This window comes from Castanea sativa, chromosome 7 (genome assembly GCF_040712315.1).
Source record: "Castanea sativa cultivar Marrone di Chiusa Pesio chromosome 7, ASM4071231v1".
Lineage (NCBI taxonomy): Eukaryota > Viridiplantae > Streptophyta > Magnoliopsida > Fagales > Fagaceae > Castanea > Castanea sativa.
The window spans coordinates 18,667,241-18,689,505 of record NC_134019.1 but is presented as its reverse complement, the minus strand read 5'-3'; the positions used below and the strand labels follow the sequence as shown (position 1 = coordinate 18,689,505).

At 35.7% G+C, this 22,265-nt stretch overlaps 1 protein-coding gene across 1 annotated transcript; it reads right to left on the bottom strand.

Moving 5' to 3' along the window:
- Positions 1 to 15,129: 15,129 nt before the first annotated feature.
- Positions 15,130 to 15,984, bottom strand: LOC142644088 (uncharacterized). The gene has a single exon (XM_075818767.1). The coding sequence runs from the start codon at positions 15,982 to 15,984 to the stop codon at positions 15,130 to 15,132; it is 855 nt and encodes a 284-aa protein (XP_075674882.1).
- Between the last annotated feature and the right edge of the window lie 6,281 nt (positions 15,985 to 22,265).

Here is a 22,265-nt window from a genome sequence, read left to right as displayed (position 1 = left end):
CCCTTATGGAATCCAACATTTCCACCCCTCTAAGCTCAGTTTCCAATCCTTTTCCCTTAATGCGGAATCCAAGTTTTTATTTTTATTGTTTTCCCAAATCAAATATATTTGTTTGATTTTTTATATTATTTTAGTTCAGTAAATGGTTTGGTACTTCTTTCAACCATACAACAGAGTCTTAAATATAAAAATCATCTTACCCTTGTGCTTATCAACAAACAATTCATTCCTTTGAAAGACAAAACTGTGTTACCAACAATTTTCCTAGGATTTGCAATCACCGAGGCTGAAACTTTCTAAATCTCAAGTCTTGTTTGAACCTTGTAAAACCAAATATGTTCATGTCATTCCTAGCTATTGTGGCTGATTCAGGCTGGTGGAGACGACAATGCAAAGCTTGGAATTACTATCCTCGGTATGCATCCTTTCTTTCTCATTTGTCTTATATATTTCAAGGCTTTTGATGTTACGACAGCTGTAATTTTAGTGTGCTTCGCCAATGTTGACTGTTAATTTATCATTTTCACAGGAGAAGCAGTGACAGTGGAAGATGAAATTGTGGTGATAAACAGCATTGTTCTACCAAATAAGACTCTTAATGTCAACGTACAGGAGGAGATTACCTTATGATATTGAAGATATAGAGATCCTGCAATGCCTCATAGTTTTGTTATAATTTTATCTTTTTCTTTTTTCCTCATTTGTGTTCTTACGGTGGAACTATTTGATAGAGGTACAAGAACAAACTAGACCAAATATCCCGGCCACATTAATTGTAATGTTGGATAGCTAATTGCGGATTTGTAGACTTGCAATATTTTTGGATATGAATGAGAGGTTTCTGATATACGAGTACTACTGGTAAATCACATTCTAATTTTTCATATACCACAGTGAAATCTACTCTCAATTAAATATCCAATTTTAGTTGCCTCTAGAACAATGACATCCAAGTCAATTTGATGGCAACTGCCAACTGAAATTTCATCCGTTGGGAATTTTCCTTGAAGGAATCCATGCCCATTGCATATCTTTAAAATCATTCTTAAATTTTTTTTTTTTGAGTACCCTTTTCTCTATTTAAGAGAGGGGAGGGGTTGGGCATGGTTCATGGAGGCATACAAGATTAAGCTGATGCCAATTCATGAAATTTTAGAGTCATTGTTTGCATTGTTGATAATAGAACTGTCTCAATTGAACAATAGATTAGAAAATTGTGGATTGAGATCCAGTGCAATACTTAAGGTACTAACTATCAAGGTAGGTACTAACTATTTCAGACAAGCACTTAAAATAGTTAGTAACATAATAAAACAAGGCTGCAAGAAGTAAGATTTTTATATTTAAGACTCTGTTGTATGATTGGAAGAAGTACCAAATCATTTACTGAACTAAAATAATAGTATAAAAAATCAAACAAATATATTTGAGTTGAGAAAACAATAAAAACAAAAACTTGTATTATGCATTAATAAGGCAATAAAAAATAATAATATACTTTTCATACATTATTATTCAAGCTATTAAACTAAAAAATGAATTTCAAGGCCGAGGAACCTTAAGGCCCACAATATGCAAGTCACATGGTAAGGGAGCAGCTAAAGGAGAGAAGGATCTTGGGAGTGGCTGCATTGATAAGTCCTGTGCCTTCTTCGCAACGAATGCATGTAATGGATAGTTCAAATGAGCACCAACACGATGAAAAAGAAGAGAGGGGCTCAAGGGAAAAGGATTGGAAACCGAGCTTAGAGTGGTGGAAATGTTGGATTCCACAAGAATGTGGAAGACTACATTCATAGGACAATTATCCATCACTCCTTGCCCAAGACCACGTCCATCGTCTCTTACCAATCGGCGGTCAAGCATAATCTCTATCCATCCCTCTTTATTTCAATAACTTAACTGGATTGTTTGGTCTCTCTTTTTTTCTTTGTTTGCCGACCACCTGGCAGTGGAGGTGGAAGAGAGCGGTGGAAGAGTAAGAGATGGAGAGAGAGGCGTGCAGTGGACTTTTTTTTTTTAGAAACGGTGAAAAAAAAATTAGAGAGAGAAGTACACTTTTTTGTGTTTTTTTAGGTTTAGAGATAGGTATGGAATGCAATAAATAAGAGATAATTAATGAGATATAAATCAGAATATTAGTATTAATGAGTATATTTTTTTACCGTTAGATCTACTTAAATCTAATGGTTTAAAAAGGTGTAACTCTAAAGAGTTATACCAAGTGTAACTTGAACCCATCTCATATATATATATATATATATATTCATTTATTTTCTAACAAGCCACTAAATTAATTCATGATTCTCAAAAAAAAAAATCATAAAAGGATTTATTATTTTTTGTTTGAAAAAAATAGGAATTATTTCTTCTAGTTTTTTTTTATGTGCATAATTTGGAAATTATTCTTGAATAAATAAATAGTGTGGGGGTCCAAGGACTGGAACAGGAAATATCTTGTACGGTCCCATCCGTAGAAGTGTATTTGCCCCGAGGACTTCACCAACCCAAGAATGGAAGGGGATGTGGGATAGCGTCTCATGAGAACCCAAGTAGAGGATAGTGGACCAAAGGGGGGCAGAGATGGTGGGGGGAAACTTCTTGGAAAAGTATACCTTCCCCCTCCGCATTAAATGCCTTGCAACAATTTTATCAGTTGCATTAATGAGAAAATGACACATTAACAGTGATTTCACAGCTAGCGATCCCTTCTACCACCTTCAGCAGACTTTGATGGGACAAGCGTCCTGAGAAAAGCCCTGAGGCATACAAATGGAGGGTTAGGATGTAAGGAGAAAGAATATATAAGGGAGGGAAACCTCTCAGTTACAGGGAGGAACATTTTTTCTCTAAGAAATAGAAAAATAAGGAAGTGAACAGTGTATTGTATGGTGTAAAACTTGTATCAATCATATATAAAAAACTAAACCTCAGACCTGCCCAGGGAGAGCATTATTCTCAATCACTATTTGAATTACACCTTTCTATTACTCTGGGCACCTCGGCCTTAGACTTGGACTTAGCTTAATATTACACTTAAACTGTTTTCCCACTTTCTATAGAAATTCTATTGTTTGGGCTTGGTTTGAAAGACAAGACATCACTGTTTTTAGTGGGCTTAGGCCATCAATCTCCGAGTACTTACAAATAGTTTTATATAATAATTTATTAATTATTGAACCATCTTTATAGGGAGTCCAAATCTTTTGTCTCGTTTTTCCTACTTCACTTCATACTCAAAAAAGAAAAACTAGACACATGTCAATATACTTAATTAAATTCTAATTTTCTACCTTTTTCTTATTTCACTTCCTAAAAGAAATATAAATAAATAAAACCCAAACACATCCCACCGACCACCACCACCACCAACCTTCATCAGCGGCAACAAAATTGTGACCCTTCCTAAGTTTCTTATCCCTTTCTGCATTTTCTTATTTCACTCCCTTAAAGAAATAAAATAAATAAATAAAACCTCAACACATCCCCACTAGCCAATGACCACCGACCTTCGCCGGCCCCAACGACCATCCACCACAGACTTCGGCGAAGTTGACCTGTTGAAGAACGATGACAACCCAATAGTGACCTAGCCAAGTCAACTCACATGGTCCTCTCAAACTCTAGATCTATGAAATCCAAGTTGGCCATCGCCATTAAAAGTTGATGTAACATAGATTTGCATCCATGCCTTTATGGGTTGCGATCCATAAACTCTGGCTGCCTTTCATGGCTTGAGTCCTCATCATCTCTGCAACCAAGAATGCTCCTTAAACTTTCATTAAAAAATAATGAGCCTTGACAGAGAGACTAGCCATTCAATCTTTACCATGCAAGGGTTGCTAGTCATGTGATTACTAATAAGTGGTCTAACAACTCATTAGGTTCAAAAGCTCAACTTCGTTGGCGCTGGTGGTGGTGGTCGTTGCCGCCGGTGAAGGTTGATGATGGTGACTAGCGGTGGTGGCTGGTGAGATGTGTTAGGGCTTTGTTTATTTGAAAATGTAGAAAATTATAATTTAATTGAGTTGATATATGCCAAAGTAGAGAAAGAAAAATGAGATAAAAGATTTATACTCCATAGGAAAGTTGAAGTGTATCCTAAGGTAATCAATCATCTCAAGGGGGTTGAGATGATTAAAAATCTTGATAAAGTCTTTTTGACTTTCTTAGTTGAAAGAAGAGTAATTTGGAATTCTTATGTTCCCGTACATAATTTCTAAAAATCTTGATTTTTTGATGAACGATTGATGGGCTATTGATTCCTTTGAAAAGAAATTTTTTGGGCTTAATTCTTTGAGACTTTAATCCCAAGTTGGAATCTAGTTTCTTTTAAAAAAATAATAATAATTAAGTGGTTTTTAAGTCCAAAGTTCTGTTTACAAGTGTTGACGATTCTTGTTGATGGACATTCGAGACTTTGGATGACTCAGGGGTTCTAGGGCCATGGGCCTTTGAAATTTTGAGAAATTTTCCCTAAGCCAATTTCTCAATGGGCCTTAAGCTTTTAAGTCTAATTCTTAAAAAATTTGTGGGCCTTTAGGATTTAAACCCTTAAGCTAGGGATTCTTGAAAAGTTTTGAGAGTTTTCTCAAGGCTCTGGACCCTTAAATCGAAAATATTGGATCCAAATAAATTGGGCCCTTTTTTTTTTTTTTTTTTTTTTAAATTCTCATTTGCAAACCTGGAATTAGTACCATTCAACATTGATGGCCTTGCCTTTTGCCACAAGGTGCTTCATGAAGATGAGGTATGGAGAACGGTCAAGTGAAATGACTTTGTTGACAACCTGCAAAAGACAACAAACAAAACTTCCTTTCCTTTCAATTGTCAATTTGGTGAATGCCCCTAATTTAAGGAAAAAAAATTTTGGTCCAATGCCCCTCATGTAGGACGTTTTGTGAACCTATGGGCCGATGCCCCTAGTTTAAGAATTTCTTTATATTATATTCTGCAAATACAAAATTTTGCAAGTATAAAATAATTGCACATACAAATTTCTGCATCCTCAAAAAAAAAATTTGTGCTTATGTAAATAAATTCCTACATGTTTGTATGCATTTTTTTTTTTTGCAAGACTGAAAAAATTTTGTATGTTGTAAATGTTACATGAATACATGGGGCCAAAATGGGGATATGCCCATTTCACCAAAAAATTCAAGCAAAATGCCCTATTTCTAAAACTATCTAGCAATACGACCCTGTTTTGAAAGTGAGAAACTCAAGTCCCCTTTGACTAGGAAATTCATCATGATCAAGATTCTCATCTAACAAAAAACTTCAAGAAAGCTTAAATATCTACAATTTTGCTCAAGAATGAAGAAACAATCATCATCATTTAAGAAACTTAAATTTAAAAAAGTTTGAATTGCAAGAATTTTAAAAAGCTTACCCTTGCATAGCTTGAAAATTTTTTATGGTGGGTAGGATGTTAGAGCAAACCTTGATCCTTAATCATGTGAAGAGTGACATACTTCATGAGGTATTGTTTGCAAATGGAGTGGGAGGAATTCATGGGAAAATTGATTAAAAAAAAAGTGCAAGAAATTATGAAGGAAAAACTCAAACTTCCAAAAGAACTAAAGAGAAAAGAGGAAAAGATGAACAAAGAGGGCTATATTTTGTCCTCAAAATTTCGACCACCTTGAAATTCTAGAGGGAGAGTTCAACTTCAATTCTTCCCTTTCGGCCGAGCATGCTAAGGAATATAAACTCTTCGTTGACCTTCCAAGATTCTTCAAAAGAAAATTGTTAAAAAAGATTCAAAGACAATTGAGCTCCAATCACACAGATAAGTTTGTTAGATTTTCTCCATGAAGAGACTTGATATTACCCACATAGAATTTATTTGAATCATTTAATTGTTATAAGTTTGAATTTATGTTATTTTATTGATAGAGAAAAGTTAATAGAAAATATTTTTAGAAAATTTTCATGGGAAAAGAAAAAATTAAATTTTTTTCTAAAATGATCCATTAACAAATGCTCTAAGAGAACTCGTTAATTAGACTTATTGAAAATAAGAATGAGTTATAATATTATTTTGTAAAGTGAACCAACCTTAAAATTAAACAGATCCTTAGTCTAACCTTTGTAAAATAAAAGTAGGTGCTTTCCATCAAATGGTATTCTGAGAGAAGGCTATAGGTTAGAATAATTCCTTCATTTGTAGTAATTTCTTCTCTGTAATTCTTCATTTTATAGTATGTTTTCTCTACAAATCACTTAAAACAATAGCATAAAGTATGTTATTTCTTCCAGTGTTATAAATTTTTCAGAGGGTATTTCATAGGATAGTCTTAAAAGACTATCATCTTACAATCAGTGGTAGAGTCAGAAATTTATCTTTGGGGGGACCATATATAATTTTTTTTTGTATGAAATGTAAAATAATAATGTACTATACTTCATAACTCAATATGGGTTAATAGTCCTAAACTTGCCCGTGGACCTAAATTTATCAAATTAAATTATCATTCATTAAATAAAGTGGCTGAGATTTAAAAAAAAAAATACTAATAGTCCAAAGATTGTTAAATAAAATACAAACAATCATTCAAATGTCAATGCATATATATATATATATATATATATATATATATATATATATATATATATATATATATATATATATATATATATATATAATAAACAACAACTAAATACATATTAATATAGTAATATATATTGTATATAATATATTGATTATTATAATAATAAATAATATGGTAAATTCTATTTACACCTCTTGAGGTTTGGGCTAATGCCAACGAAGTCCAAGACTTTTCAAAACTAACCAATTTGGTCCCTAAAACCAATTTAGTCTTTAAAACAGTTAAGGAAGAATAATTAACTGTTTAGGAACTAAGTTTGCTTTAGAGACTAAATTGGTTAATTTTGAAAAGTTTTAGACTTAGTTGACATTAGTACAAACCTTAGGGTATGTTAGTAAAATTTACCATAAATAATATATTATATGGAATATAAAAAATAAAGCAATGAAAAGTAAAGTATAACAAAAAAAAAAAAAAAATCAAAACAATACAAATGCAAAGTACCTAATTTGGGAAAGAGTTTTATGGGTCAACCAGTTTGGGCATGGTTAGAGCACAATGTTGACAGTCAAGGATGAGGGGCTGGGGCCCACGGCACAACAACAGCCACAGCCACACAATGCACAGTGTGACAGTCAAGGAAGAGGAGTTGCGGCCCATAGCACAACCACAACCACACAAATTGAGTCACAATGGCACTAACAAAGACAATGACAAACTGAAAAATTAGTCACTCTTTCTAGTAGTAGGTACAAATAAACAAACTAAAAGTCTGAAATAGAAGAACTGAATTACTGAAAGTCTAAAAAGGGGAAAAAAAAAATGAAGAAGAAGGCAAAGGCAGTAGCGAGAAGAAGGCAAAGAAGAAAAAGAAGAAGAAGCCAAGTCACCAATGGAGACACAGAGAGAGTGACATATGTGAGAAAGATTGTTTTTGCAACTGTGTGGACGCTTGGTGGTGCGGTACAGCAACAAAATTTCTAACTTTTCATTTTTTCTATTGTTGTATATAAGTAAGTCCTAAATGTATTGAGATAAAAATTAAAAAATTTCCTTCCTTTTATTTGTTGAGATAAATACTAAATGTTTAATTATTGTAATTTGTTGACACATGTATTTATAGATGGTATTTTATTTAAATTAAAATTATGTTTATTTTTAAACTTTCTTAAATATATTATATTATCAGGAATGGGCTAAAATGATAAGTTTTAATTTTTTTTTTAAACGTTTCAAATTATTTAAGATATTTTCAAAAAAAAAAATTATTTTAAAAATTTTTGGGAGGGCAAGGTCCCCTTCGCTCCTCAAGCCACTGCTTACAACATGAGGGACCTATACATATAGGATTTACACATATCATGAAAGAGAATCCTTATAAGATCATCTTATAAGATTATTATTATTATTATTAGTTCATTTATTGTTGTTCTTATCTTCCTCTTTCTCTCTTTGGTCATGGAACATGATTGTACCGACTAGAATGGTAGGGATGGAGGTTTCAAACATCCAAAATGATTCATAAAAGTATATTTGGTAGACTATAATAAACACTATAATATAATAATTATTTCTATGATTTAGTTATTCAGTAATTTTGTTATGTTTTCATTGCAGAGAGTAATCATTCTTTATTAATAGATATTATTTAAAATGAGAAATATCTATTCATCTCTAAAAGGGGTTATAATAGTTATTCCTTAATAGGTGTATTAATTTCTAAATTAATATATTTCCAAATAAACAAACTTTCTATATACACGTAACATTATGAAGACAAAAAATCATTAAAAAAAAAAAAACTAATCTCTCTTTCAAATTTAAAAAAAATATAATTTTTTAGGAAATATAATTATATGATTCATAAAATATATTTAAGTTTGATTTAAAATGCTTTCATTTCATTGTCTTCGGGATACTATTATTGTGTTGTCATCAAACAAATGAATAGTAATAAGTATTACATTATAGCATCTTATATTCCTTGTAATACTTATTCTTATTCTTATGTAATTATCGTTATAGTCTACCAAACGTGCCCTAAGTTTGAATTTTGACTTTAAATTTATAATTTTGTTTGCAAATGTTATCTTATATTCATCAGACTAAATTACTAATAATACAATGACAAAAATAGATGAATGTAACTCATATTAATATTTGTCACATCAACAAAGTCATCAATTTGGATAAACTGACCAGATTCTCAAATTTGAAAATTTTAATAAGATTAAAACTCTTCCTTTTTTTATTTTTTTATATCGGAAAACTCTAAAATATGAGGACTAAACTAACATAGTATGATAGTAACACATATATTGTATATAAGGCTTTAAAGTATAATTTGATTGTCTATCCTTGTCACATAAATGATTGACTTCTCTTAGTATTTTCAACTCCAAAACATTTAGAATTCAAACTCTCCCTCTTCCTATTGTAATTATATAATATTTAAATTAAATAGAGAGTATGCTAATTTTTAGGAAAAAAGAGTTTCTTTGGTAGTTTTTTTTTTTTTTTTTTTGAATTTCGTTGAATTACAATTTTAACTCTATTTTTATTTTTTAAGAATAAGGATTACCTAATTAAATTGAGGACATTTTTATATTTTTTAAAGTCATAACTAACTTTCTAAATTTTCTTAATATATAAAGATAAAAAAATATATATAAGATGATCTTGCATTAAAAAATAAAAAGAAATAAAGTAGAGTATAATTTGACCATTTTTTTCTGATGATGCATAGAATCAGTAGACTGAATGCTCCGGGCTTCAATAGGCTTGAGGTTGCTTGGAAGGCCTGAAAAGAAAGAAGCACAAAATTAAAGGTGATCAAGGTGATCAAGGTGAACCGGCCAAGAACCTTTCGATACTTAAGTTAATTTTCTCTCTTGAACTCAGGAATTTTAACTTTATAAGTGGTAAAAAACTTACTTTGATTTGACATAGTTTAGTCCTTTTATAGTGAGTTTTGGAGTGGTTACTTGTTTAGTAACTACCCCAAGGTGGGTGGAAGTTAGAGGATTTAGACTTAACTTCTACAACTGCTATTAGAAGTTAAGAACTTAGTGGGAAGTTAAAGCAATGAATAAGGATTTTGTTCCCACTTCAAAATAGTAGAATGTGATCCTAATTTAAGCATTTGGATAGAGATTTACTTTGAAAGTTTCTAAATGTTGGGCGGTCGTCCAAGTGACTTCATGCTATACGACCTTTTTGCACTTGGACGACCTCCTTCGGAGGCACTCTTAGGTTAAATCTCTATTGCAATTGTGAACATTTAATATATTAGGTGGATGACCATTCTGATCCTAGACGACAAGATGGACAAACTAGAGATAGTCCAATTTTAGTTTCACCATCAGTTGCCCCCTTGTCCCAGGGTCGTCTTGGCCACTGTGGTGGAACTTTGATTCACTATTTACTTTTGATACGTGTTGATGTTTCAATGGTTAATTGATGTGCCACGTGGTATCTTTTTTTTGGTTGAATTTTGTCGTTTCAGATTATGCCACGAGTCACGATCTTATTGACCACCCTGTCGCATCGATTCATTTTAAGAGGGACATGCCACATGTCAACCTCTGATTGGTTCATGTTGCTTCATTGACCCACCCCTGGGGCCTATGAATATGTATATTCTCTCTCTTACCCTCTCACTTTTCTGATATTCTCTTTTCTACCATCTCGTCCAAGAGCCTTGTCTAGTCGTCCTCGTCCCTAGCCTCTTGTCAGGTACTTCCTTCCCTTCATTCTTAGGTTTTTGTCTTTAGAAAATTCTTTATTATTATAAATATGTCTTCGCCTAGTGGTAGTATTAAGAGAGAGATAGACGAGTATCAGGACGAGTTAAATGGTAATAGTGGTGATAGTAGTGGTAGCTTTGAGAGTAGTAGTGACAGTAGTTCTCAAGATGAGCATTATTCGTCTGGTGTCCTTGGAATTCCTTTAAAGGTCTTCCAGGAGGAGATGCAACGTAGGGCAACTTCTAGGGCTGAGGCTAGCTCGTCCAAGAGGGACAAGTCATCTAGTCCCCCTCCTCAAGACAAGGAGGAGATGTTAATGTTATCTATAGCTGTGCCTTAGAAGTTGCATCCACCTTAGATGCAAACAAATTAGCAATCCTTGTAAGTAGATACCAAATTCCTCTCGAGTTCAACCCTCGTCTTTCTAAGAGTGGAGAGTGGTGTTGTTCTCCTTTTTTTGGTTTTAGTGTATGTGCTTCTTACTTACTATCAGGTCTTAGGTTTCCCCTTAATTCTTTTTGTAGAGACTTCTTTCATATGTTGGGTATTGGACCAAACCAGCTCAACCCTAATGGTTAGAGGACGATAGTGGCCATGCAAGTGTTATGACATGAGGTGTTTGAGGGGAATTTTCCAATCACAGTGGACGAGTTCCTTTTTTCTTATAGACCCTCAAAAATCAAACAATCTGCTGGCTTTTACCAGTTCTCATCTAGGGGCCCCCAATTTAGCTTGATTAGGGGTTATAGTTCTTTAGATAGATTGTGGAAGAAAGATTTTTTTTTTTTTCATTTTTGGAAATTGGGCTGGGGACCCATATGATGTAAAAAGTGCCCCTTTTCCTCCCTTTACCAGTTCCCTAGGTTGTCTTCGTCCTGAGGGTACATCTTTTATCAACTTTACTTTCGTGCATTTTATTTATTCTTTCACTCATCTAATCATGTCTTTTTTTATGCAGCTATCACTCGTCCACATTTGGAAAAATTTACTTGGAGCGTATTGATAGAGCTCGTGCTCATCCAAAGAGGTCCTTCCATAGCTTGGTGACTTTACGTCGTCTTGCTACTTGAGGGCTTGGTTCTGAGCCCACTGAAGAGAACCTTGCACACGAGGAGACAACCCGTTGAAGTATGTGTCACGATTCACTTTCTTTTTGTTTGTGTATAACTTTTTACTTTTCCTTATTGCAAGGTTAGCCACCATGAAGGAGAATGAGGGCAATAATGTGGCTAGTGGCACTGAAGAGGAGGATGTCTAGGTTTAAGACGTGCCAGCACCATTGGCCGTCCAGAAGTCTACTATTCAGACTACTGCTGGGAAGGGGAAAGGTATTTCAAGCAACATAGACCTTGGAAGTCTTCCAACACGCCAAGAATCACAAATCTGACAAAACCCCTCCTTCCAAAGTTTCAAAGCCTCAGGACGCAGCGGTAGGCCTAGATGACCCTGCAGTGAACCTGGTGCCCCCTCAAGTCTCTCCTTCAGTCATTTAGCCTAAAACTTCTATTCCCCCAGCAACTAAAGCTCCTCATAGGGTTCATCCTTCAATTCCAACCCAACGTCTTCCTAACTTGGTACTGGATGAAGATTACACTTGGAAGACGTTCAAAGGGATCATCTCTAGCAGAGATGTGAGTGCATGTTACGACATGTCAGTGAAAGACTTTGAACGTTCTGCCATCCATTATCTTTTCAAGATATCTAATTTTTCTCATTATTTCTATTTCATGAAATTTAAGAGAATTTCTAACTCTCCTTCGTCCATCTATATTTCAGGCTATGTCAAAGATCTGTACCGCGTCTAGCCAATCCAGCGAGCTCAGTGATGAGGCTAAAGTCCTTAGGACAAAGAACAAGGAATTGAAGGATGAGCTGCTTTTGAAGAAAGGGGAACGGATCAGGCTGACCGAGGAGCTCACTCGTCTTCAAGGAATAGAGAAGGAACTAAGGAACCAGGTGGAGGAGCTCAAGATGGACTCCATTGAGAAGAAGACTTGTATCAGTCACCTTAAAGATGAACTAGGGTAAATTCTATTTTTGGTCACAATTTGCATGAACAAAACTTTGCTTCACACTCGCGCAACCTTTAATGGCCCTTAAAATAATCCTTATATATGTTTAGGGTTGTAAGAAAAGAAAGCCTCAACATGTACACACGGATTTGAGTGAAATCAAATCTAAAAAATTGATTTTCATAAATCTCGATAGATAGGTTATTTATCGAGCAGCTATCAAGTATCGGGGCTAAACAAGCCTTTTAAACCTCGATAGATGCTATCTATCAAGCTAGCTGTCGAGTTTTAAAATCCAACACTTTCTTTACTTGTTTCTTGGACAAATTTGCATGACTTTAACACTTGGACTTAAACTTTTGTTCCTTGAAGTATTAAACACATCCTAGATCTACCCAATTACAAGTAAAGTGCGTTTCGTCAAAGGATTAGCCAATTTTAAATGACATGTTTCTAACATGATTCACATATGTCATAACATAAATATTCATTTTCTTGTTTTATTGGGAGTGCCTGTTGTTTTAGGCTTTTATTTTAAAACTCATTTAAATGTGATTATCTCATCCATAAATAATAGATACAATAGCCTTTATTGGCTTAAACAGTATAAGGGTTTTTGGACGATGGTCGTCTACCCTTTTTTTTAGACTTATGAATGAATATTTATTTCCATCTTCATTCTTTGTCCATTGCTGAACATACTTATTTTGTGCATGGAAGAATTTTATTTAGTTTACATCGTCCATGTTATATCCAATGGTTTTTTTTTTTTAAGTGTGGTCCGTCCACCTATGAAGGTATTTAGTTCGTCCATGTTAGACCAAATTTTTTATGCTCAACATTTTACCATTCATATCGTAATTATTAGATTTTACAAGTGTCACTCATTGATGAATGAAATTCCTATTGCCAGCTTTCTTTGTCCTTAGGTTTGACTTATAGCTTGAATCAATCTCCATCCATAGGCTGGACGGCTTATTATTCATCTTTGGGCAAGACGCTTCTAGCATTCACTCGTCTAGAGACTGGACTGTTTAGCTAGTTACATTTATCCATGGATTTCGAATATTCTTGCATGCATGCTTTGCCTCGTCCATTAGTTAGATGAACATACTTTAGGTTTATTTTATTTTGCTTCCACCTTGTTTAAGGAAAGCTTATAGATGTTAAATCCCTACGTCTAGAGATTTTACTTGTCTTAGACCTTTAGCCTTCTTGTGGATTAGCTTTAATGAGAATTTCAACAATATTGAAAAGTCACACAACTTTATATACATTGAAATCCAAACTATATTTACATAGCATAAACATCGTCCACAAGCATGTCACATGCTTAGTAGCTAGTGCCTTTAAGAAATTGAACATATTTTATGTACAAACGGACTAAGCTCATGACTTTGTCCATCATGACTTCGTCCATCATGACTTAGTCCATAGACGGTGCACAAGCTGGAAGCTAGTACACTTTAGGGAATTGAAATACTAAAAAACATGAAGTAATAGTAACAAACACAAGTAAATATAAGTAATGGAAAGTAACACATAACTTAAACTCGTCCAAGCTGATGCTCATCCAGGCTGATACTTCACTGAAAATATCTTCTTAAATGCTCAACATTCTAGGGGTGCTCTGACTTTTGTCCATCCAAGACTTACAAGTAGTATGATCCCTACCTTTTGCAACTAATAACCCTGTAAGGTCCTTCCCAATTAGGCAGTTTTTAGTGAGCTGGGTTTCTGGTTGCCAAGGAGACCCTTTTTAGGACAAGGTTCCCAATGTTGAAGTGCTTGGGTTTCACCATCGCATCATATTGTCTGGCCATGAGGTTCTTATACCTTTTTGTTCTCTGTTTTGCATTTATCCTTACCTCGTCTATCAAATCAAAGTCAAGACAAAGTTATTCTTCATTTTTCTCATCCTCATATTTCATTACCTTGTGGTTAGTCATGTGTACTTCTGTAGGTATGATTGCTTCACTTCCATAGGCTAGTTTGAAAGGAGTTTCTCCTATGGAGACCCTTACAGTCATCTTGTAGGCCCATAGAACACCTGGTAGCTCATCTAGCCATACTCTTTTTGCCCTCTCAAGCTGAGTCTTAATAATCTTCAACAAGGATCAGTTTGCAACTTCAGCTTGTCCATTTGCTTGTGGGTGGGAGGGTGAGGAATAATGATTCTTTTATTCCAAGTTGCTTAGAGAAATCTCTAAAGGGTGTGCTATCAAATTGCCTTATATTATCTGACACTAGTACCCTAGGAACCCCAAATCGGTAGACGATATTCTTCCAAACGAAGTTCTTGACGTTTTGCTACGTAATCTTTCCTAAAGGTTTAGCTTCCACCCATTTAGTAAAGTAATCAATCTCCACTACTAAAAACTTCATCTGTTTGGTCTCTATTGGAAAGTGACCCAAGATATCCAGTCCCCATTATGCAAAGGGCCACGTGGCCATCATCGGGGTGATGTACTCCGAGGGTTGTCTAGGGATATTATTGAAGCTTTGACACTGATCACACACCTTAACATAAGCCTTAGTATCTGCTTGAATGGTCGGCCAATGATAACTTGCACGAATGATCTTATAGTCGAGAGCTCTCGCTCCTAAGTGGTTTTTGCGTGCCCCTTCATGAACTTCACTCAATACATAGTTTGATTCATCTAGAACTAAGCACCTTAGGTAAGGTTGAAAGAAACCTCTTTTATATAGTACCTCGTCTATGAAGACATACTTAGCCGCTCTGACCCTTAGTTTTCTGGCTTCATCCCTATCTTCTGGAAGCCTTCCATCCCTGAGGTAAGCCACTATTGGGGTCGTCTAGTTTTCCCTTTCTTCAATCTGCTGCACCTCTAGAAGATCTATGCTTGGCATGTACTGGACTTTGTCATACTCATCCACTGACCCATCTGCCGATATTGTCTTTGCTAATGCATTTGCTTCCATGTTTTCCTCTCTTGGAACTTGAAGAAAACTAGCTTCCTTAAATTTCTTAAGAAGCCGCTTCATCTTACTGAGATACTTCTTCATTCGTTCTTCCTTAATTTCACATGTTCCATATACTTGACCCATGGCCAATTGAAAGTCTCCTTGGACAACTATTGACTCGGCCCTTAAGGACTTGGCCAATTCTAGCCCTTTAAGGAGGGCTTCATATTTAACTTCGTTATTGGTCGTCTGGTACTGTAGACAAGTTGCATATTTTAACTTATCCCTTTCTGGAGATTTCAGTACAACCCCTATACCACCTGCATATTGTGTTGACGAACCATCTACATAAACGACCCACTTCTTAGCTTCATCCACCTCGTCCAACTCACCATGGTTTAGAGTGAATTCCGCAATGAAATCTGCCAATGTTTGAGCCTTTATCGCACTTCTTAGTTGATACTTGATATCAAACTCACTAAGTTCTATGGCCCATTGGATTAGTCGTCCTGTGACTTCCAACTTGTTCATTGCCTTCTTGAGTGGATGATTTGTCAAGATATTGATGACATGAGCTTGAAAGTAATGCCTTAGCTTGCTGGAAGATATTACCAATGCAAAGGCCAACTTCTCCATCATAGGATACCGTCCTTTTGCTTTCCTTAATGCTCTACTTGTATAATAAACATGCTTCTGTATCTTCCTTTCTTCTATGATTAATGCTGAACTCACTGCATGTGGGGACATTGCTAAGTAAATACAATTCCTCACCTCGTATAGATGGGCTTAATAGAAGAGTTGTTGTGAAGTAGGCCTTAAGGTCTTGGAAGGCCTTTTGACACTTGTCTGTCCATTCAAACGCCTTCTTGAGAACCTTGAAAAATGGCAAAAATTTGTCAATAGCTTTTTAGACAAATCTGTTTAGGGCGGCAACTCATCCAATGAGAGACTGGACTTCCTTGATATTCTTTGGTGGCTCCATGTTCAGTATTGCTTGGATCTTATCAAGATTTTCTTTGATTCCCCTATATGAAACCATAAACCCTAGGAATTTCCCTGACAAAACTCTAAATGCACTTGCTTGGATTGAGCTTCACGTTATATTCTAAGTGTGTCAAAGGTCTCCTAAAGGTTATCTAGATGCTTCTTCTCGTCTAAGCTTTTCACCAACATGTCATCCACATATACTTCTACATTCCGTCCTATCTGTGGACGAAACATATGATTGACCAGCCTCTGGTAAGTTGCCCCTGCGTTTTTCAAACCGAAAGGCATCACTTCGTAGCAAAACAGGCCTTGATTGAAGATGTCTTCTCTTGATCTACCTTGTTCATCCTTATCTGGTTATAACCTAAGAAGGCGTCCATGAAGCTTAATAACTAATGACCCGCTATTGAGTCTACCAGCTGGTCAATACGTGGCAATGGATAGCTATCCTTGGGGCAAACCTTGTTTAAATCGGTGAAGTCCACACACATCCTCCATTTGCCATTAGTCTTCTTGACCATCACCACATTAGCTAACCAATCTGGGTAATAGGATTCCCGAATAAACTTTGTCGTGGTTAACTTTTGGACCTCTTCCTTGATAGCATTATCTCGTTCAGGAGCGAAAAAATTATTCTTCTGACAGAAGGGCTTGGAGGAAGGATACATATTCAGATGATGGATAATGACACTTGGGTCAATTCCTGACATGTCTTTGTGACTCCACACGAAAACATCAATGCTCTTCCTTAAGAACTAGACGAGGCCTTGCTTCGTCTTCTCTTCCAAGCTTGTTTCAATCCTAGTAAACCTCTTAGGGTTACTTTCATCCAGAGGAATGTTTTCCAGTAATTTAATGGGCTCTACAGCAACCCTTCTCTCTTCTATATTCATTGTTTGTACATGCTCTTCCATAGCCAACATGGCTAAGTAACATTCTCTAGTTGCTAACTGATCTCCTTGTACTTGTCCTATTCCATAATCTGTTGAAAAATTGATAGATAGGTGGTAAGTGGATGTCACTGCCTTCCAACTATTCAAAGTTGGTCGTCCAATGATGGCATTGTAGGAAGACAAGCAATCTATGACGAGAAAATTCACCTCTTTAGCTATCTGTTATGGATATGCCTCTACCACAATGGGTAAAGTAATAGTGCCCACTGGTTGTACCTTTATTCCTCCGAATCCAACTAAGGGTGCGTTCACTAGATGAAGTTGATCTATTCCAAACCTCATTTGCTGGAAGACGAGATAATATAGGATATCTGCTGAACTCCCATTATCTATTAGCACCCTTCTAGTTGTGTTGTCAGGAATGAGCAAGGTTATGACGATTGCATCGTCATGTGGATGATGGACCCTTTTAGCATCCTCGTCTGTGAAGGTGATAGTCTGCTTGTCTGCCCTCTCAATCCTTGGTGGTTGTCTAGAAAGTTGAACATTCTGCACCACCTTCAAGTAGGTCTTCCTTGACTTGGGGGATCATCCTGCTGAAGTTCCTCATACAATAACTCTTATTTCTCTAAGTGGGGGTCGTGATGGCTCTTCTACCTTCCCCTTTAACTTCTCATCCTTACGATCTCGTCCAAGAAAATTCCTCAACTTCCCCTGCCAGATGAGATTCTCAATTTGCTGCTCCAAGTCATAACATTCGTTCGTGTCATGCCTGTGATCTCTATGGAAGCGGCAATACTTGTTCTTATTGCGCTTATTAAGATCTCCCTTCATCTTCTCTGGCCACTTCAAGGATAGGTCATCCTTGATCAGCATAAGCACTTGATCAAGCGCAGCATTCAAGGGCGTGTAATGCAGACTTCGTCCTGAAGACGAACCTACCTTCTTGTTGTCTCTATCCTTTTTTTCTCCCATCTAGTCCTTCTTTGGATGAGGGCCTTATTCAGAATGATGTGGGAGCTCCGCTTCCATCAGCTCTGCTCTCTTCCTCTTCTTGGAAATGGTTGCATCTTCTGCATTCATGAAGCTTTGGGCTGAGTGGACAAGTTCAACCATGGTCTATGATTCTTGATCATAGAGCTTGTGGATGAATAAATCTAAACTAACTCCATTGTGGAAGGCTGCTAGCAGCAGCTTATCATCCATCTCGTCCACCAGCAAGGCTTCCCTGTTGAAGCTGGTGATGAAGGACCGCAAACTTTCATTATCTCATTACTCTGTAGCCAGCAGGCTGGACGAGAAGCGCTTATGCCTTTGGCTTCTAATGAAGTTATTGACGAAAAAATTACTCAACTCCTCGAAGGAACTAAAGGTATTTGGAGGTATCTTACTAAACCACACTCATGCTGGTCCCTTAAGGGTGGTTAGGAAGGCCTTACACATTATCTCATCTGGAACCCCCTGAAGGTGCATCGTGGTCTTGAAAGTAGCAATGTGATCACATGGGTCACACGTTCCATCATATTAGTCTAATGCAGAGATCTTGAACTTGGAAGGCAGGGGATGGCTGTTGATAGACGTTATGAAAGGGGAATCAGTTCGATGAACTATGTCATCTACATGATTCGTCCTTCTCACATTTTCCCCCATCTCGTCCATGGTTCTCCTCATCTGATCCATCTCCTTTTCCAAGTGTGGCACCCTGCGTGAAATGGTACCTCTTAAGTGATTGTCACGCTCAACATTTTCTCCTTCTCTAGCTTCTTAACTTTGAGCTTGCCCTTCCACACACCGTCCATGACATTGCCTTCTTTGATTGATTTTCCAAGTTAACTCCTGATTATGATGGGTTAACTCTGCCATGGCGGTTGCCATAGACTGCATTTGTTGGACAGAAGACGGTTGCACAGTAGGTGCAGACTGATGAGCGTGATTGGGGTGGCTAGAAGCGTTTTCACTCTCTTGGTGGCCTGGACTAGTGGTCATTGACCTTGTCCAGACCGTGCAGCCTTTTGTCAAAGAAAGATAAATTGCAAAACACAAATTTAACTTTCCTATAGACGGCGCCAATTGATGATGCACAAAAAAATCAGTAAGTTGAATGCTCTAGGCTTCAATGGGCTTGACGTTGTTTGGAAGGCTTGAAAAGAAAGAAACACAAGATCAAAGGTGATCGGAGTGAACCGGCCAAGAACCCTCCGATGCTTAAGTTAGTTTTCTCTCTTGAACTCAGGAATTCCAACTTTATAAGTGGTAAAAAGCTTACTTTGATTTAACATGGCTGAGTCCTTTTATAATGAGTTTTGGAGTGGTTACTTGTTTAGTAACTTCCCCAACGTGGGTGGAAGTTAGAAGGTTCAAACTTAACTTCTACAACTACTATTAGAAGTTAAGAACTTAATGGGAAATTTTAGCGATGAAAAAGGATTTTGTTCCCACTTCAGAATAGTAGAACATGGTCAGAATTATAAGCATTTTGATAGAGATTTACTCTGAAAGTTTCTAAGTGTTGGGCGGTTGTCCAGGTGACTTCATGTTGGACAACCTTCTTGCACTTGGACGACCTCCTTCAGAGGCACTCGTAGGTTAAATCTCTATTGCAATTCTGAACATTTAAAATATCAGGTGGATAACCATTGTGATCCTGGATGACACAATGGACGAACGGGAGATAGTCTAATTTTTCGTTCATGATCAATTTCTTTTGTGTTACATTCAGACAATTGTGGCCCAATACTTGCAATGATTATAGTTCTTCTGGGCCAGGTTACTCAAGCTCAATTCCATTTCCTTAACTTAAAAGCCCAACCTAGCCCACTAATCAATTAAATTGACTAGGCAAATCAGCTGCGGATGAGCTGACTCAATTTTGCAGCCTACTAAGAACCACTTCACCCTTGGCGGCTCCAAAATGATAAGTTATTTTTTTTTAAAGAAAAAAAATTCTGAAATTGTGAAAAAATGATAATGAATGACTTTTTTTTTAAGAAAATAAATAGTAAGTAATATTTTTAATTAAATTTTTTCTAACATAATCCTTTTTCTTCCTTTTTAGGATGAAAGTCTTAAAGCTTAACTCATCATCACAAGAGCGAGATGTATCTTGAGGATTATTTTATAATTTGTGAAATAATAGCTATTTAAAAAAAAAAAAAACTAAAATTGAAATGCTTTGCTGACCGTTCCACCTATGAGGTCAAGTAACCAAATTGCCTAGGTCTTCTTACGTGGCATTGAAAACACTTTTTAACAATTGATGAATTTTCTGTATGTAATTTGGCTACTTGACCATACCCACTTACATATAAGACAAGCATTTAAAACAATTAGACTAACAAAGTAACCGTCCATGAGCATACCATTAATTAAAAAAGAATTAATCATACAAACACATAGGAAATAAAATATTAGGTGATTTGCTTCTATATATATGGTATAGGAAAAGGCATGGCATATTCTGGCAGAGAAAGAAAGTCACCAGAAACTTACCATTAAATCAAAAAAATTGTCAAGCAAACAAAAAGATAATAAAAAAAGAGAGAGAAGGTATTATGTGGTGTTGGTTTGGTTCCTCAAAATGATCTTTAGGTGATTTGCAACTATAGCGTAAGAAGACAGAGCAAGATTGGGGTTAAGAGCATTTATATTAGTCTCTTCAAATATTTAGCTAAATCAATTTAAAAAACTCTACTTTTGCTTGTTTAACTATTTATTATTTATATATATATATACTTCACCCTCAATACTTTATTAACATTGAAATTTAATATAGTGAGGATAGAGGCTCACTATATGTAGCGATGAGATTATCCTCTTTAAAAATTTTAGTTAATTCAGTGAAGCTGATGTACGCTTGTTTCGGTTGAGTTAGATAAATTTTTATTGAAATATTAAATTGGTGAAACTAATATGAATGCTTTAAAGGGACAAAGTTCCATAATATATAACTTTGTCCCAAACAATTTGGATTTTTTTTATATTAAATAACTTTGAATTATTTACAGAAATACATTCATGTTTTAAATCCACACTATCAAATTATATAAAATAAAAATAAAAGAGCATATTTAGTCAAATGATTTAGAAATAAAAATAAATAATTTTCATAGCTATTTTTAGGTGTTTGCAAAAAGAAGTAATATTACAAAATCTAATAAAAACTTATGTAAGCAGTAAAAAGGACCCAAAAATATTGTTTTTTCATTTGATATATTTTTACTTTTTAGACCAATCCTGATATGTTTAATGTTCAATTATTGGCCATCGTTGTATTACAATCGGAAATGAAGAATAATTAACCAAACTACGTAGTTTTTCAAATATTTATTCTCCACTTGGTTGAGAATCACGTATGTGTATAAGCGTATAGTTTTGTTTGAATTTTTCCAAAGAAATTGATGATGCAAAAAATCAACAATTGAGAGCAAATGGACGAAGCTGTGAATAGAGTCGTCTCTGTAGATGGAAAACCTGCAAAATGGACTGGGTGGAAGAGTAACACGCCGGTGCAGCATCAGCCAAACCGCCTCTGATGCTTAAGTTAGTAAGGGAAAAAGATTCTAGAGAGAAAAATGAGTAGAGAGTGATTTCGTAGAGTATTTGTGTGTACCTTTAATTTCTGTTACCTTCTCTTTTATAGTTGTGTGCCTCGTTAATAGGCAATGATGTACTGTATTTATGCTTAACAGCTAGTGCATTATGAAATCTTTATCTGAAGTTCACAGATCATTCTATGACCGTTGCTCCGTCCGTTATGTTTGCTCATTAATGAGCGTAATAAATGCGTAATGTCTTCTCTGGGTCAATGACGATCTCTGCTTAGTGACGAACATAAATTCCTAACTCATTAGCTGCCCCCTTGTTCGAATTCTCGTTTGTTAGATGAGATAAGAACAAATTCGTCTGACGCTTTGTATTCCGTGTACTGTGCATTTATGACAATTTGATGTTTGAGCAGTTGAATGCCACATGTACGGCCAGGATGCGTTCGACGTGCAGGCATGTCTCGATTTTCCCGCGCGTGTTTTGGCCACTTGTTTTGCATTTTCCCTCCTTTTTCCTTTCTTCTATATTTTTTCCTTATTCAGTTTCTGTTTTAGGGCTTGTTTCTCTTCCGAACGTCCTTTCTCTGTCCTACGTTTCCTGGTA